The 20,220-nt window shown below is 46.2% G+C and overlaps 1 protein-coding gene across 12 annotated transcripts in view; it reads left to right on the top strand.

Annotated features, from left to right (window-relative positions):
• PEBP4 (phosphatidylethanolamine binding protein 4) overlaps window positions 1-20,220 on the top strand; it is a 265,326-nt gene that overhangs the window by 68,780 nt on the left and 176,326 nt on the right. For 9 of the 12 annotated variants that reach the window (XM_082470757.1, XM_082470756.1, XM_082470753.1 and 6 more), the window contains one exon: window positions 7,196-7,297. The exons of the other annotated variants lie outside the window; for them this stretch is intronic. In XM_082470757.1, coding sequence (XP_082326883.1) covers window positions 7,196-7,297 — 102 coding nt within the window. The remainder of the gene's footprint in view (window positions 1-7,195; window positions 7,298-20,220) is intronic. 12 annotated transcript variants of the gene reach the window in all.

Genomic DNA, 20,220 nt, shown 5'->3' with positions numbered 1-20,220 from the left:
GCGTGGTTTCCAAAGCTCGTGCCCTGACCATACCACAGCACTGCCACCTAAGCGGTACAGGGCAACCTGCAGTGCACCCCAAATGGCCTGAGCTGTTTCCCAACCACCACCAGGCTCCAGGTCCAGGAAGAAGCCAGTTCCTAAACCAACACAGGGAAGAAGTGGGTTGTGGAGTTCCTCTTGTTCATCAGCCCTCATGGGCTGATGGAGACCCAGCAATGTCAAGTGACTTAGCAAAGGGACAGATTGGGGGGTGCGTGCAGAAGTGTGAACAAATCAGGGCCTGTTTCCTCCCCACCTGCAGGTCTGTGCCACGAATCCAAGGTAAGGTCAGGAGAATCCATCGGACACTCTAATTCCCAGGCCTGAGTTCTGCCGGCCACATCGGGAATGCAGAGATCCTTGATGCTCCCTTAGGGGCAGGCGACGCCCAGAGGGCCAGGAGGGAGCTGGGCCAGGCCCGGCTGGTAGGCGTGGCTTTCCAGGCCCAGCTGGTTGGAAGGCGATGGCCTCCTCTACCTTCTGGAGCTGCAATTGCAAGAGCCGACACCAGGGGGAGATAGGCAACCGGCATCCTACCCCGTCGGGGTGAGCGGGCTGGGTGGCCAGGGTCTCAGGCACAGGCAGGCAATGGCCAGGGCTGTGGGACGGTGGAGACCTGCCTGGTAATGGAGAAACAGAGGGTCCCTGACTTGGGTTGAGTGTGCACGCCTCTGCACCCCTTGCTCACCTCTCCTTTGCCAGCTGGCTGTGGAAATGCCCTTCTATTCAAATACAAATATGCCTGGACTGGAATTCCTTACCCCAGGGGCCATGAACTTGAAATGCCCTCAGGGGCCAGGCCCCTACTGAGGTGGGTGAAACAGCTGGTTAGAAGGCAAGGAGGAGGGCAGAGGCAGACCTGCACACAGAGAATGCCCCTCACATCCCACCTGGTAGTAAAAAGTTGTTTTAAATTGTGTTAGTGGCCCTCTGTTCATACCGTCTTGCTTGCCTGCGGACTTGACCTGCAGAGTAGGAAGAGTCTGGCGGCACTGGGAGCTGCGGGGTGTGGGAGCTGACTCCTTGGTTCACAGATGCTTGGAGCCCGAGGATTGGTATGAGAAGCATCCAGGGCTCTGGCTTTGCCCAGACCTTGTCTTACATCCTAGTTGATTGCTCATAACGCCGTGACCTTGAGCAAGTTACTTCTTCTGTCTGAGATTACTTTTCCTCACCTTAAAATGGGTATAATATCCATTTCTGGTAAGATGAGCGATCAGTCATCAATCCTAAACTTCCCTTTTTTAAAATAATTAATTAATTAATTTATTTATTTATTTATTTAGGCTGCGTTGGGTCATCGTTGCTGCACGCGGGCTTTCTCTAGTTGTGGCGAGTAGGGGCTACTCTTCGTTGCGATGTGTGGGCTTCTCACTGCGGTGGCTTCTCTTGTGGCAGAGCATGGGCTCTAGGCGCGTGGGCTTCGGTAGTTGTGGCTCACGGGCTCTAGAGCACAGGCTCAGTAGTTGTGGCTCACGGGCTTAGTTGCTCCACAGCATGTGGGATCTTCCCAGACCAGGGATCGAACCCGTGTCCCCTGCATTAGCAGACAGATTCTTCACCACTATGCCACCAGGGAAGTCCCAATCCTAAACTTTCTTGGCCCATCAGCAGCATTTGGTCTGGCTGGTCTCCTCCTCCTCCTAGACGTGGTTTCTGGGACCCACACACTCCAGATCTGCCTTCTCCATTTCTAGTTCTTCACTTCTTGGTCCCCTCTGCTGGGTTCTCCTCCTCCCGCCAGCCTCTCCATGCAGGATACCCCAGGCCTCAGGGTTTGGTCTTCTTGTCATCTTTACCTACACTTTCCCCCTCGGTGGTCTCATCCAGTGTCACGACTGTAAATGTCATCTGTATGCTGTCCTACTCACATGGCCACTGGGGTGACTGATGGACGCTCACAGGCAACATGTCCAACCCCAGTGCCCAGTCTCCACCCTCTCTCCCACTATACATCCAACCCACCAGGGAACGCGCTTGTCTTCGCTTTCAGAATCTATCCGGTCGCTGACCACTTCTCTCCTCCACTGTTTACACCCTGGCCAGAGCCACCTCCTTCTACCTGGACTATTGCAACAGCCTCGTAACTGGTCTCCAACCCGCCACACCTGCCCCGAACGCCCAGCATACCCTCAACAGAGCAGCCAGAGCGAGCCTTTACATCTCCAGTTCAGATCAGTTCACTCCTCTGCTCAAAATCCTTCCATTTCTCCTCAGGTCACCAGAGTGAGAGCCAAAGAGCTCACAGTGGCTTACAAGACCCCATATGACCTGGCCCCTTGTCACCCCTCTGACCTCGATCCTGTCATTTTTGCTTTGCTCACTGGCTCCAGGCCTCCTGGCATCCCATCTGCTTTTTTTTTTTTTTAATGAATTTATTTTTTTATTTATTTATTTTTGGCTGCGTTGGGTCTTCATTGCTGCGCGCAGGCTTTCTCTAGTTGCGGCGAGCAGGGACTACTCTTCGTTGCTGCACGCAGGCTTCTCTTGTTGCGAAGCACGGGCTCTCAGCGTGCGGGCTTCAGTAGTTGTGGCTTGCGGGCTTAGTTGCTCCGCGGCATGTGGGATCTTCCTGGACCAGGGCTCGAACCCGTGTCCCCTGCCTTGGCAGGCGGGTTCTTAACCACTGCGCCACCAGGGAAGCCCCTCCCGTCTGCTTCTTGACCACACCAGCTATGCTTGAGGGCCTCTTCACAGTGGTTCCCTCTGCCGGAGTCTGTCCTCCCCCTCACATAGCCATGGTACACATCCTCACCTCCTTCCGGCTCTGCTTAAATGTCATCTTCTCAAGGAGCCCTTCCCAACCCCTGGCACCCCTGAGCCTCCTTATCCCTCTCTACTTCTTTCCATCATATTTATCACCTTCTAAGCTACACACAGTTTCTTTAGTTATTATGTTTATGTGTTTGTTTTGCCTATTCCTGCCTCTACCCCACAGCTGGGATATAAGCTCCATGAGGGCAAGAATCTTTGGTTTATTTGCTGATGTATCCCAAGCACTAGAACAGTCTCTACCACATAGTAGACACTTAATAAATGCTTGTTGAATGAAGATTATTGAATGATGATTACGAGAGATCATGTATGTAAAACCTGTTGGTGCCAACACAGGAAGCATTCAGTAAATGATGATGGTGATGGTGGTGATGGTAGTTATAATAATCTTCTCCAACGCCCAGGTGACTAGTGCATCCTGCAATGTGAAAGCTGAGGCAGGGCAGTGACTAGAAGACATGGGATACAAGGCAGAGGGTTGTGAGTTTTTTAGGGGTTTAAGGAGAGATAACAGAGATCAGGAGATGGAAGGGAAATATTTTATCCCTCGTTGGAAAGGAATAGACCACCATGGCTGGACACAGCGGTATGCAGAGAATAGACACTAGTAAACCTGTGGAATGAATGAATAAATCCCTTGCCTTGTCAGCACATGCAGAGATGACTTTGGTAACTGGGCAAACAGCCTTGGCAAAAAGTTTTGGGTGCTGAATTGAAATAGGGACAATGGAAGGAAGGCAGTTATCTCCTGAGGCTGGACAGAGGGGGGCAGTCTGGGAAGGGGGGCATCTTCCCAGATGGCATCCGAAGTTAACCACCCTCTGCTTGGGATCACAGCATCCTGTCTGGTACTCACTGACTCTTGGGGCCCTTTGGGTGATTGGACTGAAGAGGAGGTCCACATCTCTGGGGAGCTGAAGTCCCAGGTTCCCTCTCCCCCGCTCCCACCCCCTGTACCTCTTCTTCATGCAAACCTGGTATTTGGTGAAATGCAATGCCAGCAAGACTGCCTTTAGTTCTTCTTGCAAGTAGAGTGATGGTTAATTTCAGGTTTGGAATCTAATCCCTTGATTTCTAACGTGCTAAGAATGAAGCTGCTCGCCAGCTCTCCATGCATCTGGCGCTCCCCATCCTCCACCTCCCCATCTCAGATGGGAAACAAAGCCACGTGAGGTGTACCTTTTTCAGTGTGTAATCGTGGAACAGCTATTTCCTCCTCCCTGTTCATTTCTTCCATTCACTAGCAAAAACCAGGACTCCATGGAAAGGTGCCTGCAAGGCTGAGATCTCCTGAAAGGCAGGAGCAACAGGTCAATTCCTGCATCTCCCTGGCAACAATCTCTGACCTGGCGCTGCAGACTCCAGCCTCAGGACCATTAGACAAGAAAATGCGGAACAGCACCTGTATAAGAAATCCAGGCGTTTTAGAGCAGTCAGTGTGAAATCAAAACCACAAAGCCATAAAATGGCTAGAAAAGCAACATACAGATAAGTATTTATCGGACTGCAGGTTAGAGAAGGTCTGCCTGGGCGTAAAAATCAAAAGATAAAGTCATAAAGGAAAAGAAGGATGGATGTGAGTTACAACAATATTTGAAACTTCTGCACTTTAAAAAATGCCATAAACAAAATAAAAATCCAACGACAAACTGAGAGAACATATGTGCCATAAATATGGCAAAGGATTATTATCTTTATGCATAAAGAGCTCTTATAAATCAATAAGAAGAAGATGAATACCGCATAGAAAAAGGGGGGCAAAGGATGTTAATGGGTGATTATAGACAGAAGAAAGTTCATTAAAAATGTGAGGGGAAAGCTTAATTCCATTTATAATTCAAAGAAATGTAATTTTAAAAAATGGTATAGACTTTATTTAAAACCTACCAAATTTGAACTTTGGATTTTTTTTTTTTAAGGAGAGTATACATTACAGGTAGAAGTACAAATTGCCTCAACCTTTCTGAAGGGGATTTGATAATGCATATTAGAATTATTCACATATTCATTGCATTTGAACAATAATTTTAGTTCTATGAATTTATTCTAATCTGATTAATGAGACATACACACAAATTGATGTAAAAGGATGTTCATTGTAGTGTTATTGAAAATAGTGAAAGAAAAAAAGAAAATCATCTAAAAAGCTCAACAATAGATTGGTTAAATAGAATATGTTCTATCCATATGCAAAAATACCATGTAGCTATTAAAAATCATGTTCTCAGGGAATATTTAAGGCTATTGGAAAGTCTTACAATATGTTTTTAAGGGAAAGAAACCAAATGATAAAACAGTAATTTCATGATAGTCCCAATTTTCAAAAATTATATCTTTTTATGCATGCATGCATGCAAAAAAAAAAAAAAAAAAACTAGACGAATGAAGAATACATCAAAATGTTAACATTGGATTGCTCCGAGTGGTGGGTTTAAGGGTAATTTTTATTTTCTCCTTTACACTTGTCTGTAATTTCCATATGTTCTCCAGTGAATGTGTATTACTTTAATAATAAGAGAAAAAAAAGCTATTTGGGGAGAGGAAAAAAGTGAATGCTAAGAGGAAAAGGCTTCAGCTACCCAAATGGTCTGAGTGCTGGTTGCTGTGGAAACTGTAACTTTGAATTGCCCAACTTTTTGTGAATTACTTCCCTGCTCTGCACGGTTAGTGCTAGGGCTGGATTCAGCGTTATCAGGGCAGGCGTGGGCATGCGTCCAGGCGGGTGGTAAAACTGAGGGGCCCTGCCTCAGGCAAAGGCCCACAGGAGGACCCAGGGGTTCATTCCGGCTCCCTCTTCCCTTCCACGTATGGGGGGATCTTGTGTCCCGCGGGGGATGCCGGGGCACAAGCTGCCCCATGCACAAATCAGCCAGGGAACCAAGAAGAAGCCCACTGCTTCTCTGAAAGAGTTCCCCCAGTGTCTTGTGGAGTACTATGGTTCTCATTAATCAGCCTTTCACCACTCCCAGCCTGGCACTTAAGGATGGGGTCCCAGCAGTGGCGTGGGGAGGTAGGGCAAACAGCTGATACAGCTGAGTCCCAGAGACAGTTCGCTGAAGTGAGGCATCTAAGCAAACTCCCAGCTCCAGTCTGAGCCTTGACCTTGTGCCGTCTTGCCTGCCTTCTCTTTACCCGCTGGAGAGCAGTCCCTGCTCTGAAGGGGAGCCGAGGACGAAGCACTAGCCCCAGGGCCTTTCAGGAAGCTGCCGGGGGGCTGGGTACCCCGAGTGCAAAGGCACTTTCAGATGCCTATTCTCGGAACACGAATGTCTCGCTGCCATTTGTGAATCCTGCTCCGAGCTCTAGGGTGTGGAGAACTGGTTGATTTATAGATCGAGGCAGCCACAAGTTGGAATTTTAAAAAGCAATGTGTCCTTTGAGCAGGAGCCCGGGCTGGGGGCTTTGCAGGCTGTCGCTTTGTCCCAGGGACCAGATGGAACTTGTTTTTCTGTTCACTTGGGGGTTTAACCCTTCGTGCACTCCCTCCCATACAGCCCCACTCAGGAGTTGCTGCCTTTGGGGCAAGGAGTCAGCTATGAGACAGAATCCACGCATCTGAGGCTCCAAGACATTTATTGGATATGCCTCATCTTTTCAATCCCCTGCCTTGGCCGGATTATTTTGTTTTATTTAGCACAGTGACATGCGCCAGGCACTGTTCTAAGCACTTTAGAAATACTAACCCATTTACTTTTCACAATCATTATTATCCCAGTCTTACAGATGAGTAAACTGAGGCACAGATAGGCTAAGCAACTTGCCCAAGGTCACACAGCTGGTGAGTGCTGAAGCTGGGATTTGAAGCCCAGCTGTCTGGTTCCCAAATTTGTGTGTTTAATCACAAAATCAGGGCTGCCTCTCAGATAGCAGGCAAACGGACTCTGCTCTGAACAGTTCGGAGTTCCTGGGGTGATTCTTCCCACTTAAGCTATGAGAATGTAAGGCACCATCAGCGTGAGGTGGAATCCAAGTCCCAGGCGTTTGTGCCTGAGCTATCACTGCCATCCTGGGTCTGTCTCACCTGATGCTCCTTCACGCTTGTCACCTGATTCTCCCTGTTTATGAGGTCCGTGCAGCATAACGAGAGAGAGGTCCAGGGTTCCATGCCCTCCTCCACTCCACCCACAGCCTGTGTGAACCCAGGGGGATCCAGGGTCCCTGAGTTTGGAACTTCTGTTCTGCTGGAAAAACTTCGTGTCATATACAGTTTTCCTCCAGCAGGGGTCCTGGGGTCTGCCTTTGGTCAAGCTCTCTTGCCTATTTATGGAGCAAAACCCACAGGGCTCTGAGAACGTTTGTGAAATATTGGAACCCCAGGCAGACGGAGCTGTTCCTTACCCCAGGGAGGTCAACAGGGTTCTTTGTCCCTTCTGTACAGGGAAAGGAGTTGGACAGAGACTGGGGCTGTGACAGCGGCGGTCAGAGTTGGGTGTCCACAGCACCCAGGCTGCGTAGGGAGAGGCTGCAGCCTGGGGAGAGGGTAAGAAGGCATCAGGTTGGGCTTGTCACCTCCTCACCGGGGTCACGAGTGCCCGCAGGAACACTGTGCCTCATGCCAGGGGACCCGGGGAACTTGGGGTGGTTTACTCAGGAAATGACATGGGGCTTGGAGTCATTTGGAAAAAATGGCACTGCAATGATACCATGCTTGAGAGTGAGCTGCTCTTTCTTTATTTTATTTTATTTTTATTTTTATTTTTGGCTGTGTTGGGTCTTCGTTTCTGTGCGAGGGCTTTCTCCAGTTGCGGCAAGCAGGGGCCACTCTTCATCGCGGTGCGCGGGCCTCTCACTGTCACGGCCTCTCTTGTTGTGGAGCACAGGCTCCAGACGCGCAGGCTCAGTAGTTGTGGCTCACGGGCCTAGTTGCTCCGCGGCATGTGGGATCTTCCCAGACCAGGGCTTGAACCCCTGTCCCCTGCATCGGCAGGCAGATTCTCAACCACTGCGCCACCAGGGAAACCCCTGAGCTGCTCTTTCTAAGCTCACCTTCTGGATAATTGAACCTTGCCCGTTGACATATTCCAACTTCTTATTTTAATCGTTTCGTATGGCAGTCTCTCTAAAATAGATTACATACAACCCTGCCTTCTTAAACAATCTAATGAACATTGCTTAACCTCTGTTAAATGATTCCATGTCATCCTTGTAAACATCTGTCCCAGCCGGTGCCCTTGCTACCTACGGGCGTTTCTTCGGTGTGGCAGCAGGAGTTGCTGAGTCATGTTGTAGCAGGGCTTCCGGGGCTTCTAGCGGCTAAGGCCACGCCCCTGTGGGCAGGTCCAGCCTGGCCCTGCGGGGGAGGTATAGCCCTGATGATAAGTCCTCTAGGACAGGGAATCGGAACCCTGGAGGCTGCCTCAGGGCCCCCAGAGTGTTTTCTCCCACTGTGCTTCTGACACCAAATGTGGGGTTTTATCCACACCCACAGCTAGCTCTGTGTCTCTCCAACATGGAGCCCTACAGTTTAACTCAGTTCTCACCGAACTACCCAGACTTAGTATCAGACTCCACAGGTTAAGGGCTCAGTCCCACAAGACCATCCCCTACTTCAGACGTTCATCACAAGTATTGGTGCCAAGGGTACCCACGCTTCTCTCCGACTCGGCTAAAGAATTAGGGTCCCCACTACACATTCCCTTTCAGGTTCAATAATTTGCTAGGAGAGCTCACAGAACTCAGGAAAACAGTTTTCCTACTATTAGTAATTTATTAGAAAGGATACAACTCAAGGAACAGCCCAATGGAAGAGATGCACAGAGCAAGGTACGGGGGCAGGGGTTACACGGCGCTTCCACGGCCTACTCAGGAGCAGCACCCTGCCAGCACCTTAAAATGCTCACCAACTCAGAAGTTCTCCAAATCCCATCACTTAGGGTTTCCATGGAGCTTTCATTACAAAGGCATGATTGATTAAATCGCTGGACATTGGTGATTGACTCAATCTCCACCTTCTCTCCCCTCCTTGGAGGTCTGGGGGTGGGGCTGAAAGTTCCAACCCTCTAATCATGCCTTGGTCTTTCTGGGACCAGTCCCCACCCTGAAGTTATCTAGCGTCTTCCCCCCACCCCCCCCAATCCCTGCCCCCAACCAGTCACCTCATTAACACACAAAAGACATTCTTAATCACTCTGGAGATTCCAAGGGTCTTAGGAGCTCTGTGCCAGGAACCAAGGACAAAGACCAAATATATGTTTCCTATTATGGTACAGTTGTGTTTGACAGTGTAGAGAGTGGATGGGTGGTATTGCAGGTGACTTTATATGAAATTAGGCAGGACCAAGAGGGGACTCATCCCTCTCCAGGGGTCTCAAGCTGCTGATTAACATGACACACTCCCTCCAAGGGCACAGGCAACTCCAAGAGGGCAGAGAGAGTCAGTTAACTTCACAGCTGAAGGCTCTGAACCTAGGACTATGCTGGCACCTGGCAGGTGCCTGATCGATAGTTACTGACTGTGTAATTGACAAGCAAATGGCTATTTTGCACCAGTCACCTGGTCTCATGTTAATGTCTTCATCAGCTTCCCTTTTGCTGTCCCTGAGTCTTCAGTGAATCTGGGATGCATTGCTCTTTTCACAGTGGTACTGAGAACAAAAGCTTCAGTTCTGTGTCTGCGCTCTGCCCTCCCTGTAGAGGTGGAACGTGCCCAGAACAGGGGCTCAGAAAGAAGAACAGGAATCTTGAGGAACAGGAGTCTGAGATGCTTGTGGTCCAGCTGCCCTACCCAACACGGAGTTTCTTTTTTCTGGAGCCAGTTCTGCCTTAGGAATATAGGTTTTATTTTATTTTCATAAGGAAGGCAGACTTTTTTTTTAGATCACTCACAAGTGATAGCTGTAGGGATCAAAGAAATTTGTAAGGTTATTTGTTTCTACACAAAACCACCCAACACTGCTAAAATTACTTTTAAAATTTATTTTCCTCCTGTCATCTGTTATTTCTTGCTCCTGTCAAAGATGATTGGTATCCTTATGTCCCTTCTGATCTGCAACAGGATGGGAAAGCTGATAACCAAGCAGGTCAGAATTATTTCTAAACCAAGAGTAAACAGGCTCAAAGTGAGAACGTGAGTCAAGTGCCTGAGATTTCGCTTATGAGCCCTGTGACGTATATGAGATGCTTCTGCGTGTATTTTTCGGAGCCGGGTGGGGGGTGGTCAGGAAAGCAGCACAGGGAGGTCAGAGCATGAGCTCGAGGTCTAGAAAGACAGATGTGAGTTCAGCTTCCAGTTCTGTATCCAACTAGCTTCCCTAGTTTCTCAACTTCTTAGCCTTACTTCCCTCATCCTGTGAAAGCGGATGATAATATCTACTTTGAGAGGATTAAAGAGGAAAATGGTCAAAGGAACCAATTTGAGTGCAGAGAACTTTCGCACAGTAGGCGCTCAGCCTTCCCTTTCTGATGGTCCGCCGTGTTCTGGACACTTGGGGTCGTGGGAGAGGTGACCTCCCGAAAAGTCGTTTTTATTGTCTCTCACATTTAAAGAGCCTATTATACATTTTGTGTTCCTCATCCTTGTCTCATAACAGTCCCCTGGGCCTGGCACAACCTGTACCATGATCCCCGATTTGCAGATGAGAAAGCTGAAGCCGAGAGAAGTTAAGGATTTTGCCCAAGGTCACACGGGCAGGTGGGGATGGAGCTCCCACCAGAAGCCCGCTCTCCTGACCTTCTCCTGCTTTCTCTGCGCCTCGCCCCTCCTGTTGTCACAGGTTCCCCCTCCATGTTCTTGACTTCCTCGTGTGCAACGTTGGCTAATAAAACCTTCCTGGCCTTCCCGGCTGTCCCCCGGGGTCCAAGATGGTTTAGCTACTGTCCCAGGCCCCAGGTGCTTCAAAAGACATGATGCCCATGAAAGTTCTTTGAAAAAAGTAAAAGCGGTACATACGTGAATTCTGCCATTTTTCTGCTATCTTTTAATCCCTTTCTAATGACACTGGGTAGGTAAGATACCTGACAGCCCTCTTCCCTCCATCCCCACCCCTCCCTCTATCCCTTCCCCCCGACCCCAGGGGAAAAACAACCAGGAGTCAGAGCAGCTTTTCCAAGAGGACGGACGCTCCATAGTCCAGAATCTCGGGGGCTCAGCATCAGGCCGCACACAGCAGGGCACACCCAAGAAACCTTCCAGAGGAGAAAGCTAACAAGCACTTTTTTTTTTTAACCACCTGTAAAAGCAAGTCTTCCTCATGCCTGGGCTTTTCACAATTAATGGTTTTGAAGGCCCAGCCATCTCCTGTGAGCACTTCAGGCCCCTCAGACCATGACATGAGCTGAGTGAGCCCTGCTCTGTCATCCCAGGGCCAAGACTCCCCAGGAAGGGGCTGGCTCTTGCCCAAAGGGCCTTGGGCTGGGGACGGGTAAGGGAGGGGGACTGATGGCCAAATGCCGAGCAGCCCTTGGCTCTGTAGTCTGCGTCCAGCTTGCTGAGGGCAGCTTTTCCCTCCAGAGAGCAGGGCGTGATAAGAGCTAACTGGTCAGGTGTGGTCCTAAGTTCTTCAAGTACCGTCATCCTTTAATCTTCCCAGCAATGCTATGAGGTGGGTGCTATTGTTATCCCTATCTTCCAGGTGAGGAAACAGGAGTGTAGCTGGCCCCAGGCTGAGCTTCAGAGCTGGCCTTCAAGCCCATGGGTGATCTGGCCCTAGAGGCTGTGTATTAACCACCACACTTCACTGATTGTCTAGGACAGTGGACTATAATTCCAAGCCACATTCCCTCCGGTGGAAACATCCACTGGAGGGACTAGCAAAGTGAGACTTGGGTTCAGTTTCCCTGCCTCATCTAGTTTCCATGGTGAGGCCCGTCCCTCTCTGCCTTCCTCAGCTCCTCCACTCTGGTGGGTAAGGGAGCCTCCTCAGGTCTCAGCCCCTCAAAATTCACCCCTTTATTACCAGCAGGGCTCTCCAGCCTGCCCTGCCCTCCATCCTGGCTGCTGTATTTCAATCACAAATTTTCTCTTACAAGCAGTGTCTCATCTACCCCAGGCCCTTGAGAAAGACTTAGTAACTCCAGAGGAGAAAGAAAAGAGGCAAAGAGGACCCAACAGACTTCCCAGGGGCCCATTCTTGCTTCCTCCTGGGAAGGCAGAGCATGAGGGAAACACCTAATTCTCTCGGGTAAGAACATCAATGGTTGTCTTTCAAAACTTACCCTAAACCACAGGTTAGAGCACTTTAGTTGAGGTTCTTCATGTTAGATTGAGCTGTTTGATGACTGGGAGGATACTTACCATTTTCTGAGATGGTGTCTTAGTCAGCTCAGGCTGCCATGGTGAAATACCATAGACTGGGTGACCTGAACAACAGAAATATATTCCCACAGTTCTGCAGGTTGGGAAGTCCAAGATCAAGGTGCTAGCCAGTTCCGTCTCTGGTGAGACCTCTCTTGTCTTTTCTTGTAGACAGCTGCTTTTTCTCTGTGTCCTCACATGGAGAAGAAGGAGAGAAGAGAGAGCAAGTTCTCTGGAGTCTCTTCTCATAAGGGCACAAATCCCATTGTGAGGGCCCCACCCTCATGACCTCATCTAAACGTAATCACCCCCCAAAGGCCCCACTTCCAAATACCATCACATTGGGAATCAGGGCTTCAACATATGGATTTGGGGTGGCCACAAACATTCAGTCCATAGCAAATTGGAAAGACTAAGGGAAGAGCATGTTTAGGGGATAGGTGCAAGAACTCGGGCCATCTGATCTGAACATGCTGAGTTTGAGGTGTTATCAGACATCTGGGGAGAGATGTTGAGTGAGTTTTTATACAGAAGAGTTTGATGTTCAAAAGAGAGGTCCAGGCTGGAGATAGAAATGGAGTTGAAACTTACGTCTCCAAACCACAGTTTTCTCAATTATAAAATGGGATGAGTAATACCCATCTCATAGGGTTGTTGTAAGGTTTGACGTAGAAAAACAAAATGCCTTGTGATGTTTCTATGCATGCTAAAACCAGAGAGCTAATTCTCGGAAGTTAAACGGCAGAGATAAGCCTGGCGAAAATTATGACACAGTTTGTCTTTGGTACCTCAGTCCTCCACGAATCATGTCCTTCCCCACATCTTTTTTTCCCCTTAGACATGGCAGCATCCTCTTTCTTCTCCACCCCACCCCCATCTAGGTCTGTTCTTCTCAAACACATCACATCACAGTGTGGTGACTGATAGCAGCTTAAAATGTTATCTGCCTCAAGGGATTTTGCATGCTAAAAGGCTGAACCGGTCTTAAATTTAAAGAAGAAAGAGAAAGAAAAGGAAAGGGCGGGGGAGGGCTGTATTTTCTCAATTAGAGGAAAAATATAGACTTTACTCAATATTAATTTTTTCCCCATACTTTTTATAGTCTTTCTTAAATCTTTTTCTTTCCCTATCAATGTCTACATTAAGCTTTAGTTTATTTAGCATTTATAATATATGTATTTTTTAGTATATTTAGTATGCTTGATACTTGATTTAGCTATATATTTGTTTATATCTATCCGTGTATAAAGATTATCTATCTATTGATCTATCATGTGTATATGGAGACAGAGAAACAGAGAACCATCATATGCTATGCATCAATATAAGTTGAGAACTACTGAGCTAAAGAAAAGAGACACTAATGGTGGGGTTTTAGGCATCATACATTAGGCGGTGAGATGGATTGAGGCTTCTGACACCTCTGAAATTCTGTCCTGTCATAAATTTTCACTTCCTAAGTTCAGTGTAATTCTGGTTCTACCAATGAGCAAATTAGATTGGGAGAGTCTTAATAATTGCTGACCCTCAGCTTGAACAAGCAGAGAGAAGCCAAGGACAGGTGGGAAAATGAAAAATGAAATAGGTGATGTGGTTTTCTAGATATCCAGAACTAGAAAAATCTTAGTGGACTAAATGTCAGGAAAGTTAATGTAGAAATGCATCTGATTCAGCCCCAAGAAACCCATGGAGAGAGGGGTGGAATGAAACTGATCATTTGGATGATGAAGGGAGATCAGAAGAGACTCAACTTGGATGGAGGGTACTTGAACCCCAGTAATATCCCCACTGAACATCACAACCATCAGGTAAATAAGCCATTGGGGTGAGAATTCACAGGTAAGGAGAGGCAAAACTCCAAAAACAAGGACAAAATTCCTGATTACCAATGGATGTTAGCCCTGACCCATGCATTGCTCTAGCTCAGACCTTCATTATACCACGCTCAGGTTATGACTCAGCTCCCTGTCTCTTCTCCCAGATTAGTACATCTTCCTCCTCTGGGCTCCCACATTACTCTACATCCTAAGAGCATTTATCTCACTCCACATCAGGATGTGGTGTTTTGGAATCATGTCTCTTCTCCCCAACTACGTCACTAGCAACTTCCAGGAACTGTCTCACATCACACATCAGCCCTGCCCCAGGACCGAGGAAGCACCGGGTAGGCAGTAATCGGGAGCTCAGGCAAGCAGGATGGCATGAAGCAATCTGCCCATGGGACGCAGGGTCCGTGCCACTAGGCTGGGCTCGGGGCTAGGTCTCATCCCCTAGGAGGCAATCTCTCAAAAAGGCAGAACCTTCATCAAGGAAAACCAGAAAGGTTACTGAAACGGACCTTAGGATGATCTTATCAGCAAATTGGACATAGCAGATGAAAGAATCAGTGAACTTGAAATAGATCAATAGAAATTATCTAAACACACGTAAAGAGAGAAAAGAAGAGACAGAGCAGAGCATCCAAGAATTGTGGGACAATAGAAAATGTTCTAACGTACATGTAGTTGGAGTCCCAGAAGAAGAAAGGGACAGAACAGGGCAGAAGAAATATTTGAAGAGAGAATGGCCAATACTTATTTTAAGTAATGAAAGGCAACAAACCGTAGATTCAAGAAGCTCACACAACTGTAATCAAGATTAAACAAACAAACAAACAAAATACCAAACACCTAGGCATATCATGATCAAACTGCTAAAAACCAAAGATAAAGAGAAATTCTCAAAATTCTGAAGAGAGCCAAAGAAAAAACTAATGCTGGCTTTCCCCTCACCAAAGTATTTCTAAATACTCATGAAGGAAAGATGTTCTCAGGGGACAGAGTTAGGGAGTACACGAGGGGGGCAAATGTGTTAACCTATGCCAACATTTCTGTAGTTCTCTAGGTATTTACATTCTTTCCTTTATATTATGTCAAGGAATTCCTGTCACCTCAATCTCATTTAGTGTAGGATACCACTGAGTTCAGACGTCATCATATAACCCACTGAGCAAACAGAACCACCCCCAGATGATCGAGCTAACTTTGGATCTAGAATCCATATTGATCAGTCTGGCCCAGTCTAAGATTATCTTCTTTTCTCTCTGATCTAGTATCTTTCCCACATATGTTTCTCAGATTTCGGGCAATAAATATAAGAAAACAAATGACAATTATTTTTGTGCGGAAGTCTGCTGTTTCAGGATCAGACTTTGTACCTCTCCATGGGACATGCTGAAATCTGACTCTAGAATAGGTTGTGAGCAATGAGGGTTCTCAGTGTGAACATCAAGAACAGGTGTTCTGTTGCAAGGCAAAGATCAGCCTTATCAGACAGAGAGAAGGGGTAGCTTCTGCTGGAAGGGGAGGTGCAGTGGGGTCTGAGGTTCAGCCATCTGAATCATGCATCCCACTTCAGAAGGCCCCAATCTTTCCCAGTCAGTGCTCTCTCCCATAAGAGACCTGAACTGAACTTAGGCTGTAATTCGGCAACCTACAGGGTCAGTTTCCATTTCTGATTCCTATTTTGTTGGCCCTGAAGCTGCAGGCTACTTGAAGATAACCCACATCTCACTGATGCAGCATTCTGGGTTGTTTTTTTTTTTTCCCCAAAGCTTCTTTCAGGTTCGTCATAAGTGTTCCCTGCTCTTCTGATTGTGCCTTGAGTCAAGAATTTAATCCCCAAGTTTGTGATTTTTTTCTTTAATCTCTCTACTTCGGGCAGAAGAAGCCATTTTACTCCACTGTCTTTATATTCATTAGTCCCAACATAATCAACTATCATGCAACTCTGCCAGTCAAACTCTTATCTTTAATAGACATTTTATTCTAAGCAACCACATCTGACAGTTAAGAATCTTTCACTACTGTAAATATCATGGGCTACCAGTGTCACATTTTATATTGGTAATCTGTTCCCCCATCTTCATCTCTGATTTTAAGCAATTTGATATCATGTACTTTGGTGTCATTTATGTCATGCTGCTTTTGCTTGGAGTTTCTTTTACTGAGCTTCTTGGATCTGTGGGTTTATAGTTTGCATCAAATTTAGAAATTTTTCAAATATTATTTCCCCTAATATTTTTTTCTGCCTCCCTCCTGCTTTCAGGAACTCCAATTACATCTATATTTAGCTACTTGAAGGTGCCCCATAGCTAACTGATGTGCCATTCTGGATTTTTTCCCCCAGTCTTTTTTATTCTCTGTTTTTCATTTTGGATAGTTTCTATTGCTATGTCTTTAAGCTCACTAATATGTTATTCAGTGTGGCTAAGCTTCTGTTAATTCCACTGAGTATATTTTTCATCTCAGACATTGTACTTTTTTTTTTTTTAGCCCTTCCAAATCAATTTGGAGTTTTAAAAAATATGCTCCATCTCTCTTGGGATATTTAAGCATCCCTACCTTCTTGAACGTATGGAATATAGTTATAATAATTTTTAATGTCTACTACTTCTATCTGTGTCATATCTGGGTCTGCTTCTATTGATTGATTTTTGTCCTTGTTTTGCTTCTTTGCATGCCTGGTAATTTTTTTTCTTTTTTTTAGGTGCTAGACATTGTGAATTTTTACTTTGTTGGGTATGAAATATTTTTTATATTCTTGTAATTATTCTTGAGTGTTGTTCTGGGGTGTAGCTGGGTTCACTGAAAATAGACTGATCCTTTTGAGGCTTGCTTTTAAGCTTTGTTAGTGGGGGACCAGAGCAGCCTTTTCCTAGGGTAAACTTTGCTCTACTGCTGAGTATTCTACTACCCCATGAATTGTAAGGCTTCTTTTTTTTCTTTTTTTTTAAATCTGGCTGGTGGGAATACAAACTGTTCTTAGCCCTGTGTGAGACCTGAAGATGTTCCCCTCTGTTCTTTTGGGAGTTCTTTCCCTGGACTTACATAGTTTCCTCACATGCAAATTCTGATCAGTACTCCACTGAAGACTCAAGGAGGACTCTCTGCAACTTCCAGAAGTCTCTGCACAGCTCTCTCTCTCTCTGTCCTGTGAATTCTGGGCACCTTGACCTCCTTGGACCCCCAGCCCTATCTCTTCAATGCAGAATGACTGTCAGACTCCACCTGGGTTCCCCTTCCCTGCACTGCAGCCTGGAAACTCTGTCCAGGTGGTAAGCCGGGGTAATCGTAAGATTCTCCTCATTTGTTTTCCCTCTCTCACTGACCACTGTCCTGCACTGCCTGCTGTTCAAAGTCCAAAAACCACTGCTGCACATATTTTGTTCCGTTTTTTAGTTGTCTCAGGTGGTAGGGTAAATCTGGTCCCTGTTACGCCATCTTGGCTGGAAGCAGAAGACTTTTACCTGTCTTCAGACTGGACCAGACAGATGACCAACCCCAAATATGAGGGTCTACTGCCTGCAACCTCTTCTAGTTCCAAAACACTACCTCAGTCAGTGCTGAGTTGTGGAAAACTGAAACCACACTCTAGCTATTTTAAGCAGGGAAGTACTTACTACAGGAAATTGGGTGCTTACAAAATTGTTAGATGGGCTGAGGAGTGGGCTCTAGTTTCAGCCTCCAAGAATGACTCCCCCAGGAATAAAACCACCGAGCTGGCCTACCAGGGGAGCTGCTTTTTCTGCCCCAGTGAGGAAGCTGGGGAATCAGGACGCTGTCTCTGGAACTGCTGACTTCAGAACACCACAGCCACTGCATCCAGGGGCCAGGGGGCTGTCTCCAGCTCCGAAGAGACGTTTAGCTCCCGTGAAGTCAGTGACTGGACTTGAGAACAGTGAGTGTGGAGGTCTCTGTTGCTGCATCTCTCCCCTCATGAAGCTGCCATCCAAGACTGGAATTCTGCTGCAGAGAAACCCAAAAGTCTTCACAACTGCATCAGCCCAGGAAGTAGGAGACGGCCTCTGCCTCACCTTGTTGTGTAGGTGCATCTCATTGGTGGAATCGAATTTGCATCCAGAACCCCAACTGCAAGGGAGTCTGGGAAATGTAGTTTTTAACTTCCAGCCTCTGCAGTTCAGGATGGTCCACTTGCAGGAGGTTGCAGAGGGTGCCAAGTGACAATCACTGTGTAGTAAAGAAGAGCCTGATTCAGGAAGGGGATGAATGTGGGAAGTTAAACTGAAATGCACAGAACTATGATTTATCAGGACGAGGCTGGATTCTTTTCCCACCTTGTGTCCTTTAATAGTCTCCTTGCATGGAGTTTATAATCTCGTACATCCTCGCTGTGATGATGAGAAAATCTCCAGTCTAGAGAAAGTGGGACTCTTGCTGACTGTGAGGAGACGTTCCAGAGATGCAGGAAGGCGGTGGGCCCTGTGCCTCCACCATGGAGTGGTCCCCAGGTCTTCAGCTGGTGACAGCACAAGCAGGGACCGCCATGTACAGCCACATCCATCAGCCAAAGGAGTTAATTTGACACATTTATTGATAATTTCTTATCTCATCTCCGAGCAGTGACTTTGGGAGTCAGCGACCTGATATAGGCACCAGGCTTGACTGAAAGGGACTGCAAAGGAAGAAAAGCAAATCTTGAGGGCAGGAGGCACACACCTCAGGTACTTTATTGCCGGTATGCTCCATTGTACAGAGCAGAGCCCTTATCCTGGGGCTCATCAATAGTCTGGAGACCCTGGATAGGCTTTGGGGAAGCCACAAACCCCCTAAATTATTTGCAAATTTACTTCTGCAAAGTGTTTTTTGGATTCCATATGTTCTTAAAATTCTCTTTAGGGTTCTATGATTTTAAATGGTTAAGAATTCCCTGAGGTGTGGGGATTTCTCCTCCAAGAATAAATTCTTTATTTCTTTTTCCTTTTTTATAGCCTTTTGCAAAGCAAACTGTCCCAGTGGTTTTTGAAATTATCTTTTTGTTAATGTCATAAAGCTATATCATCATGCCCATTTTCAAGCTATGACAACGGAAGCCCAAGAAATTTGAGTTTGTTCTCATTCTAAATTAAATTGGCATTTGAACCATCACTTAGCCTGAAATCTTCTGGGTCCCTCAGCCCTCACTTAACCCACTGAATCACGCTACCTGCCAACATACAGTCTCTAATTTGATCACCCACTGCCTGTCAAGACCAGTTTTAGAAGCAGAACACAGGCTTCCTGCCCTGTGTTTTGTTTACCGTAGTCAGGGGAAACAAAAGGGTCACCTTTATATGCCAAGGACATACAAAGGAAAGGAAGACTAGAATGAGTAGCCTGAGTCAAGGAAGCCTTCTTGGGAGAGATGAGCCTTTGAGCCACTTGATGTTTACTTGGTACCATCATACAGAAGAAGAAAGGGCGGAATATTCAAGATGAAGGCATGGAGCAAAGCTCAGGAGCTGAAGAGACAGAAGGAAACTAACATTTCATAAGTACCTACTCTATACCTTAATTTCATCTAATCACAATCCTAGGAGGAGGCTGAGATATTATTATCTCTAGTTCACTTATCAGGAAACTGAGGCTCAGAGAGGTAAGTTAGCTTGTCCAAATTAATACATTTGTGAATCATGATAAAAATCAGTCAAAACACCTGCCTGAAATGGAGGAAAAAAAAAAAACATACAAAACTTCAGAAATTTAATCCAGAAAATGTAGGCCTGTTTCCATGTACTTATTTTATTCTTGTTAATGTTCCTGCCATTCTTTGGCAAAATGTAACCTCCTAAACTTTGGAACTTGCGATTGATATTTCATTGCTATGGTCACAGTGATAGTAAAAATAATATGAAAAACATCTACATTAAAACATAACCTAGGACCCTTACCTTATACCATATGTAAAAATTAATTCAAAACAGATCAAAACCTAAAAATAAGAGCCAAAACTACAAAACTCTTAGAAGAAAACAGGGGAAAGCTGGATTTAGGCAATGATTTCTTGGATATGACACCAATAGCACAGGCAACAAAAGAAAAAATAGATAAATTTGACTATATCAAAATTTTTAAATTGTCAAAGGATATAATCAACAGAGTAAAAAGGCAACTACAGAATGAGAAAATATTTGTAACTCATGTATCTGATGAGGGATTAATATCCAGAACATATAAAGAACTCCTACAACTCAACAACGCCAAAAACAGTCCAATTTAAAAAATGAAAAAATGACTTGAATAGACATTTTGCCGAAGATACACAAATGGCCAAACAAGCACATGAAAAGATGCTCAACATCACTAATCATTAGGTAAATGCAAATAAAAACCACAATGAGATGCCACCACATA

Source organism: Balaenoptera physalus (assembly GCF_965194825.1).
Source record: "Balaenoptera physalus genome assembly, chromosome: 7".
Taxonomy (NCBI): domain Eukaryota; kingdom Metazoa; phylum Chordata; class Mammalia; order Artiodactyla; family Balaenopteridae; genus Balaenoptera; species Balaenoptera physalus.
Note: the sequence above shows the minus strand (reverse complement) of the source record. Positions and strands in the feature narration are given on the sequence as shown.